This window comes from Dryobates pubescens, chromosome 24, assembly GCF_014839835.1.
Source record: "Dryobates pubescens isolate bDryPub1 chromosome 24, bDryPub1.pri, whole genome shotgun sequence".
NCBI classification, from domain to species: Eukaryota; Metazoa; Chordata; class Aves; order Piciformes; family Picidae; genus Dryobates; species Dryobates pubescens.
In genome coordinates this window covers 6,862,009-6,871,034 of record NC_071635.1, presented here as the reverse complement: position 1 = coordinate 6,871,034, position 9,026 = coordinate 6,862,009, and the positions used below count along the sequence as shown (strand labels likewise).

At 49.5% G+C, this 9,026-nt stretch overlaps 1 protein-coding gene across 6 annotated transcripts; it reads right to left on the bottom strand.

Moving 5' to 3' along the window:
- Positions 1–3,714: 3,714 nt before the first annotated feature.
- SPRY1 (sprouty RTK signaling antagonist 1) lies at positions 3,715–8,770 on the bottom strand. Of its 6 annotated transcripts, XM_054172637.1 has the most exons (4): positions 8,624–8,770; positions 7,330–8,013; positions 5,803–5,930; positions 3,715–4,808 (listed from the first exon to the last, which is right to left on the bottom strand). In XM_054172637.1, exon 4 carries the CDS (start codon positions 4,751–4,753, stop codon positions 3,791–3,793), a length of 963 nt encoding a protein of 320 aa, XP_054028612.1. In that variant the 5' UTR covers positions 4,754–4,808; positions 5,803–5,930; positions 7,330–8,013; positions 8,624–8,770; the 3' UTR covers positions 3,715–3,790. The 6 variants fall into 6 exon arrangements, with proteins under 6 accessions (XP_054028612.1, XP_054028613.1, XP_054028616.1 ...); XM_054172638.1 differs by lacking the exon at positions 5,803–5,930; XM_054172641.1 differs by lacking the exons at positions 7,330–8,013; positions 8,624–8,770 and adding an exon at positions 6,635–6,877.
- Positions 8,771–9,026: the final 256 nt, after the last annotated feature.

Here is a 9,026-nt window from a genome sequence, read left to right as displayed (position 1 = left end):
GAAAGTAACCTGGATAGCCCACGAGCAAATTTGGGGTTGAAGACCTGAAATCTGCACTTCAGTCTCCCACCCACCAGCAATCTCTTTAGCCTTTAGCAACCCCCTTTACAACAAAATGCAGGAGCTCTTGATGGTCATTGCAGTCTAGAACAGATTATAACCACCTACCATTTAGGGCAGAGTCAAAAGAATTTTTGTCTCTTCAAGCTGCAGAGCTTCCTGCATACATCTGCCAGCCTGTTCATTCTCTCTTTTTTTCTCCCTAGAAAGACATTCACTTGCACTCACACAATCCCACGTGGTCCTACACTACAAAATCTGCCTGCCTGAGACAAGTCAAAGGCATTTTTGTAACATAAGGCAACGACCTTACATTTCAGAGGACCTGAAAATGAACTTGAATATAAAGATGTAAATTACAGATACAGCATCCAGCCCAAGGAAAAACCTTGTTATTCTCATTGCTGTAATGCTGCTTTCTCTAGCTAACACCTAGCAATTAGAACACCATTTAAGACACAGAAGGAACTGTTGTCTTCTCATTGCTGTGGTCAAATTTTCCTCCTAAGCAACTGCAACATGAAGGTCATAGAATCATAGAATGTTTTAGGTTGGAACAGACCTCACAAATCATCCACTTCTGATCCCCTGCCATGGGCAGGGACACCTTCCCCTAGAGCAGGTTGGTCAAAGCCCCATCCAACCTGGGCTTGAACACTTCCAGTTACTGCCAAGGTTCAGTTAGCAAAGGGAGCATTAGTTAGTGTGACTAACTAGAGCATAAAAGCTTGGTTGATTTTTTTTTCCCAAGAGTGTGAAACAGAGCTGTGACATAGTTCATGATAGAAGACAGTTAACAGACAAGGGTCCATGTGGGTCCTTTGGGCTTTCTTCTCTTCTGCTAGGAATCAAACAAAACCAAATCCCCACCTAAGTCACCTGACTGAAGAAAAAGAGTGAAATAGAGGTAAGCAGTTTAACACACACTTGCAGAGGAGTAACTTAACATCCTTCATGCACACTTACTCCACAGAGCTGGATTGCATCCAGTCACCAAGAGGCAGTTGGCTGGGCATTTTGAGTGTCAGTACAGTCTTTAAAATGGTCACATCTGACCAGCAGTGACTGACAAGGATTCCATTGTCTCCCAAGGGCTGTTTGCAGCTGTCACTGTTAAGAAAAATATCAGTGATTGTAAAGTAGTGCAAAGAAGGTTGCCTGCTCCTCAGAAACATTCTCCTCTTGGCTTTGCTTCATCTCATGAAGAATCAGTCTTGGAAAGCAGGCTTCATACAAACACACTGCTGCTCCACAAGCCTCCCAGCCTGTCAATTTTTTTATGCTATGTTAGAAGAGTAGTATCCCTAATGCATACTGCAAAGCAATTGGTTTCCTGGCTGTATGCAGATGATTTCATTTTATACCTTATAGAACTAATCAGTGCTATTTAACAAAGAACACAACTTTTCAGTCAGCTCATTATGAGACACCGACTAAGCTTTGACAGAGTTAACTACAAAAGCCAAGCTTATTCAAATCATCAGTATGCTGGGAGTCAGAGCAGCCTGATGATGGCAATTCAAAGCAGTAGGATTTCAAAATGCAAAAATACAACTTAGCTGTCAAGTTATGTCTGTGTTCTTAAAGCAGAGTTTCTCTAGAAGCACTTACTCTGAATGCCACGTGAAATTACATCCATTTAATAAACTTTCTGCTTTAGGAGAATTGTGATGATAGCCTTGACCCACATGAACAGAAGGATGAGGTCTCCCCATTCACTCTCAATGAAAAGCTTTTCTGTTGATATGTGTTAAATGGCCACAAGTAGCTGTAACACTTAGAGGTCACCCTTAAGAGCCTCTAAATTAAAGATGAAGACAGATGCAGTTGTCATTGGAAAACCGTATGGCAGAGGAACCATACAAGGCACAGCCACAGGCACAAACACAAACTCCCACATTCCAGAGCTAGCAAACTATAGCAACACAAAATGATGTAGTTTCTGGGTTGGTTCCATTTTTTGGTTGTTTGTTTCTTTGTTGTTGTTTTTTGGGGAAGGGGTGGGGGGGTTTGGTGGGTTGGTTTTTTTTTTTAATCATGCCTCTTGCTTTTTTACTTAAGAGTTTGGTGAATGTATTGCTTCAGCTGTTGTATAATTTAACCAGCCAGGAAGCTCTGTACAGGACAACTGACATGTTAATTTTGTATTCTTTAGGAAACAAAAAGCATTGCAGTTATGGTTTTCTCCTCCACCACTGTACTACCAAACGCCTTGGTAAATAAACAAGGCCCACGCTCCTTGGCACCATTAAGCACAATGTATACACTCAATTACATGGAATATCTCACAGCAAAAAAAGTGACTTGATACATAGTTAGCAGAGTTAAAATGAAGTAAACTAGAGCACAGACTAGTGGCTCTGAAGTATCAGCAGGACCTTATTTGCAAGGCGATAGACCACAGGGAGGAGAAACCCCAACAAACACATAGCTCACAAGCTGCCATTTGTAACAAAAGAACTCAAGAGCCATTTTCATTAATTAATATATTTTCTGCATTATAGTTAACATATGTACTTTCTTTGTGTCATCCTTATTTCGTTAAGTATTGATATTTTGTTATATTCAGACATGAGTACATTTTCAAAGTCTTTTGCAATAAATATCATAAAATAATAGAGATTCACATAATAAATATTCTTTACAATAAAAAAAGTTTTAACAGACTTTTGTCTTAAAAATAGTTGGGATTCAACTTTGTGTTTTATACATAAAATATACAAAAAAGGACCACAATTTGTGGCTAAGGCAATAAAACAGGGACAGAATAAAATTATAAAGTACAGAGCAGAGCTAAATTCACTAAACCAGAGGATCACAAGAAACCTTAAGGATTCAAGAACATTTAGGTGACTCAATGACACCTGAAGGCTGTTTGGATACATGAACACCACCAACTGTAATATCAACTGATACTGATAGGCTATAAAAACAGGAGGAGGAGGGTGGAGTGAGCAATATCCTTCAAAGGTTTGACAGCATAAGAAACAAATGAGCATGTCACAGCGATAATGTCTCCAATGTGAAGATCTACATAGTGTAGCAAAAACTGACGTTACAATGAAAATGTAAAAGGGAAAAAAAGGAGGCAGGGCAACTCTCATGACTGAGAATGCTCCACAAGTTAGGACAAAAAGAGAGGAGGGAGACAAAAAGGGGGAAAAAAAAAAAAACAAAAAGAAAGCAGGCTGCTTATAGAAGAGTCAGGCCTTTCGTTTGGTAAAGGCTTTATTTGACACCCCTCTCCAGAAAGAACACACAGAAAACATTATTTCACAATCCAGCTCACTCAGGAAAATTACTCTTCCTTGGTACCCAGGGGGTTAAGGGGGGGGAAAAAATTGCTGAGAATGAAAAAGATCTTTGGGAAGATATTCACAGAGCAAGAAGCTTCCAGAGCCCAGTGAGCCCTCACTGTCTCTCTCAGGAGTGGTTCCATTACAAACTTGAAAGACCCTGCCCAAGTGAGTGGCAGATGCAGGTACCAGGTCCACACTTACCAACGAGCAGCAATGACTATGTGTAACACTCCATGCTCAGGCAAGTCATTAGGAAGAGGGGAGCAAAGATGCAAAGGGAAGAGCTTGTGTATTTGAAGTTGAGGAGACAGTAAGTGAAGGAACAGCTCCCCCAAAATGAGGGAGGGAAGGGGGGGTGGGGTGAAAAAGAAAGAAAAATCAGCTACAACCTGAAAAACTGCAGTTGGAGGAAGTAATCCTCCCTCCAAAAATCATGAGGGCTTGCCCTGACCCCGAGAGGGGCAGCTCTCCAGTTTACAATAGACTGTGTTGGAGTTCTTGCATCGGCAACCTGGACGATTGACACGGTCGTAACACCCTCGACAGAGTTTTAGGCATCCTTTTGCTGGAGGGTAGCAGAGCAAGCAAGGCAGGAACAAGGACATCACTCCCATGCACAGGTACCTAGAACAGCAGTGTGACTGGGAACAAGAGCAGGGATTATCCGCGTAAGAGTCCCCTTCATCGTCGTTGGAACAGTGGTAGAAGATCCCTTTGACCAAACACATGCAGGTGCCGTACTCCACCATGCTCTCTGCGGAGCACAAGCACTGCCGGTTGCAGGCCAGGCAGGAGGGGAGAGCCCTCGGGGCCGTGCACTCCCCACACTTGCACTTCCCACACTGTTCGCAGATAAACTTGTGCTGCGTCAAGTCCTCTTTCAAAGGACCCTTCAGATCATCTACGATCAGAGACGACTGCTTGGGCTGCGTCCGGATTGTCCGTTCGGATCTGTGGCCTGAGCCCGGCCGGGATGGAGGTGACCGTCCCAGCAGACCCTGCTCTGAGGAAGCACTGCTGTTGCTCCCAGAGCTGGCTGCGCTGCCCGTGCTGGTGGATCTGCTCAAGACGGGAGCCCTCGCATTATGCTGATGGGCCACATGCCCCACGTGGCTGGGTCTGTGTTCGTAATTATTATTCACATTAATTGGTATAATTTCATGAGTCCTTTCATGCTTCTCTTGCCTTGGTGCTGTCCGAGGACCAGATTTCTTCACCACTGATGGACCTTCGGTATATTCATTGCTGCCCCTGATCGCCTTGATCTGGTCCAGTGACAAGATGGTTGTTGGCTGGCTCTCTCTGTCATAGTCCAACCGTTGCCGGCTGTCCAAGGAGGGCTGCTGAATCACCACTAGCGAACCACCAGTGCCATGTTGACTTTGGGGCTCCATCTGTAGTGATCTTTACTTCTGGCATTCAGTGGGAACCTGGCATGCATCTGAAATCCTACAAGAGTAACAAGACAGAAGGTATAAATAAACATTGCTTGTGTACATATACACACAGACACACAAGCTCAAGGGCAAAAGAAGAATAAGGAGTGGGATAGTCTTTGAAAGCAGAAATGATACGGCAAACCACAAATTGCCCCAGACACCTGGTACTGATCTCTTTCAGCAGGGGATTACAGTAACACTGAGCAACTGGCCAAAGTCCAGTACTGGGGAGAGTCTGGCTGTGGCTTCACAGACAAGGAATGCAAAGGAGACCCCGTGCCATTAAAAAAAAATTAAAAATATTAAGAATTCCCACTATTGACCTGCATGTGTACTTGGCAAGCCATGGAGAGTGCCTGCTACTGAGCTCAGCGTCTAACTGGCAACAGCAGTTCTGAACACCCCCAAAACTAAGCTGGAACCAAGCAAGGGCACCAGCAGGTTCACGTCCTGTGTGGCAAAGAATATGCAAAATTCTCAACTCTGCTGCCTGAAACTGCAGCATCAGATAGCTCAACAGATCTGCTCGCTGGTACATTTGGACAGGCTCCTTTTGAAGTGACGTATAAGCATGACACAGCCTCGGACGCGGCACTGACAAGTGGCCAAGACCTTTTCTCTAAGAAAGCAATTTAGCAGACAACTCTAACGTGCTCCTTATAGAAATTAAAGCAATGCTGCAAACAGCCCATTTGCAGGTATTTTCCAACCACAGGCCAGGGTGTGCAAGAAGAAAAGGCTGGGTGTCAGACAAAAAGTACTTAAGGGTTCACAAGAGCAGATGAGACAAAAAAAAAATCCAGCAAAAACCAACCTCGAAACACAATCTGAGAACAAACCCATTTTCGCAAGACAAGGCAGACACAAAAGCTTCTCGAGTAAATAAATAAAGCATCTTCCAGTCTGTCTTTCAAATCTAGGTTACACGTTTACATTCCACCTGGCTATCAACACGAGGATTGCAAAGCTGACTGAGAAAACTGCAGTGACAGTTCCGTACTGACCTTAAAAATGCAGAAGAGCATCTAACTGCCACATTTATTCAGAGAGCCAAGAAAATAAACTGCTTTTCTCTACTGACAGCCAGGGAAAAGCTCTTTCTCATTCTCCTCAACATGTCATACATGTTTACCTGAAAAAGGAAAAGAGAAGTGCTATCAAGCATTTCTAAACCTCATCCAATAACCGCAAGAAACAGCCTCTCTTGCTGATCCAAACCTCAGCCAGCACGGAGCTGTTCCCATTCGAGAGAAAAAAGGACCAGTGGGGTGGAAACCCAGGGACGGACAAGTAGCAGAAAAGGTTCTTGTAGCAGGTAGTCTACGTCTTTGTCACTCTGACCGCTAATAAATGCAAAGTGCCAGCTTCTGCCAGCACACGAAATCTTTGTGCTCATCCAGCAAAGATTTTGTTTCACATTTAGTATCACCTGTGTGGGCTTAATCCTTGAGATTTAGGGGGAATAAAAGAAAAAAAAATTCTAAACCCAAATACGTTCACTTCTCATTCACCGCACAGAACAAGCTGCCTTCTTCACAAGCGCTGAATACAAATGCACAACGGACCCAGGGTGAATGAATGTGAAAAGATAAAGATTTACAGCTGTACCAGGCGGGAGCTGGGCTCCCCGGGGGATGAAAAATAATATCCCAAGAAAATGTGAAAGACATCCAGTGCCATCTTTGGGGGGAAAGCGCAACATCAACACGCCGAGCAGACTGACACGACCAGCTGCAGACCGGGGAGAGAGCGGCACCGTCGAACAAACCTCTGCAAAGCAGTTTCAAGCTGGTTCACTCCCCCTCCCTCATCCGAAAATAAAATAAAATAACATACAGCAGAGACGGCGAGACCTCAGCTTTCTACACCCAGCGCAGGCACAGTTCAAGGTGTCAGCGCTGCCTCCCCACACCTCGGCGATCCCCTCCTTTCCCCACACCAGCTCGGACACGCCGCTAGCCACCCCTACCGTGTCCTCCCTCCCCGCTTCGCTCCGTTCCCCGCCCCGGGCAGCCCCAGCGCGGCGGCCTCTGTGCCCGGAGCGGGGCCAAGCGCGGAGCAGGGCACGAAGCTGACGGCGAGGAAGGAAGAGGAAGGGAAAAAAAAAAGTTATGAATGAAAACAAGGGCTTTTCTTTTTTTTTCTCCGCTTCTCCCCAACTCGCAGGGGGAGGGCAGAGCCCGCGGCCGGCGCTGCCTCCGGAGGGCGGACTCAGCGGCATTTAAAGCGGCAGCGCCCGGCCCCACCGGCCACTGCAGCGCCGGGGATTCCCCGCAGCCGCGGCTCACCCCGCGGCCCCCCTTCTCCAGCGAATGAGCCGTTTGGGTTTGTGGGGTTTTTTATTCCCCCCCCCCACTTCTTTCTGTGGCCTCGCTCGCTTCCAGCCCGCGGCCGTGCCCTCAGCGCGGCTGAGCGGGCAGCGGGGTCGGGCACGGTGCCTCCGGCGGCACCTGCTCGCCGCTGTCGGGCCGCTGCTGCGCTCGGCTCGGCTCCGCTCCAGTGTGAAAAGCACGACGAGTTCCCCAACTTACCGATTTCCGACAGGTCACTAGTGACGGGAAATCCGCTCGGCGGAGAGCCGCGGCTCGGCGGGGCAGGAGGCTGCAGCCCCGGCTCCTCGCCCTCCCAGCCCCGCGGGGTTGGGGGGGAGGCAGGCGGGCTGCGCTCCTCGTCTCTGCAAAGCCCTCGGCAGATCTTCCACGTCCTATTCGGCGAGCGGAGGGAAATCCAGCTCCGCTGCCCTCCTCAGCCCTTCTCTCTCGGGGGTCAGCATGCAGCGGGCCGCCGGCCCTTCGCTCCCTCCTCCGCAGAGCCAGACCCCGCCGTGCCCGCGGGATGCCGAGGGAACGACCGCTGTCCTTCAGCGTCAAGTCTCTGGGTCCCCAGGTGACGGTAGACAAATAAAGCCCTTTCTGCAAACGGTTTTGTATCTCGATCTAGCGTCAAGGCAGCTGCAGGCTGCCGCAGGATCAGGATCTGCAGCGCGGGGCTTCACTCCTGAACGTCTCCAAGAAGAGGCGGGGAAGGCTAGGCTCCTGCTCGGGTTGTTATTTCCCTCCTCTGACGGGAGCAGTCCCGGGCGATCTCTCCACGATGGGCTGAAGTGGGGGGGCCAGAGGGGGCGGTGAGTGCACAGCGGGGTCCTGGGTCCGGCGCTGAGCTTCACCGCGTGGTCCTTGCCGCAAGTCCCTTCTGGCAACGTGCAACCACAACCCCTAGTGCAAGAGAGTTTTGGTTGTTGAAAGAAATCACGAAGAGGCACTTGCTTTCGCGGCGCACCTCAGCAAGCTGCAAACGAAGCTGGAGGCTGAGCGTAATGGCTCTGCGAGCTCTCTGCGAACTGCCATGTGCTTGCTGTTGCTGTTGGAGGACTGATTGACAGGCTGGGAGCGCGGTCAGCCCGTCAGGCTGAAAAACGGCGATATGAGGCAGCCCTGCACACAAAAGTCCTGCACCAAAAGTCTCCTGGAGCTTCCTCGGTATTTCGAGAGGATCAAACAAGGCTCCGGCACGCAAGCGAGATCCCCGCGTTAGGCAAGACAGGCAATTACCGAACTGGAAGTTTTCTAATTGCCAGCAAATCCTGACTGGTTTAAGGCTGCTCACCCGGGAAACCCGGAGACACGGCTCTCCTGCCCGCTCCTCAGCCAGCCGCTCGTTCCCCAGCAGCCCAGCCTGCAGAGCGGAGGGACGGGAAGCAGCTTTCCCGCACCTCCCAGGCTAACCCAGATCACCCCTAAACCTTTTACCCTCCCCAGCGGCACCTGATCCCGGCGAGGGCTCTGTATGCGTGCGTGTGTAAGAAGCGGCGAGCACGGCGCTTACCTAACGCCAAGGTGAACTCCTCCTTCCCGAGGCACATTGGCGGCCCCAGCGCGGAGTCCAGCCCGGGCAGTGTAAGCAGCCCCCCTCTCTCTCCTCGCTGTCCCGCCGCCGTTGCGGAGTGACTCCGGCCGCGCCCCGCCGCCTTTCAGCCGCGCAAGCCCCCGCCCGCCCTGCTCTGGGGCCGCGCCCCCGTGATGTCAATGTGTCACTCCGCGGGCGACCCTGAAATCCCGGAGTGGATCTTTCTTTTTTTTTTCGCCCCCCCAACTATTTCCCCCCCGCCGAAGACAAGCACAACCGACAGGTCACGGCCGCTCTTCGCCGAGGCCGGTTCCGTCGGACGAGCGCCGCCGCGGGGCCCCCGCGGCGGCGCTCGTCCGACGGAACCGGCCTCGGCGAAGAG

Excerpts from the sequence above, each read along its gene's own strand:
- SPRY1 (XM_054172637.1), bottom strand. The coding sequence starts at position 4,753 with ATGGAGCCCCAAAGTCAACATGGCACTGGTGGTTCGCTAGTGGTGATT.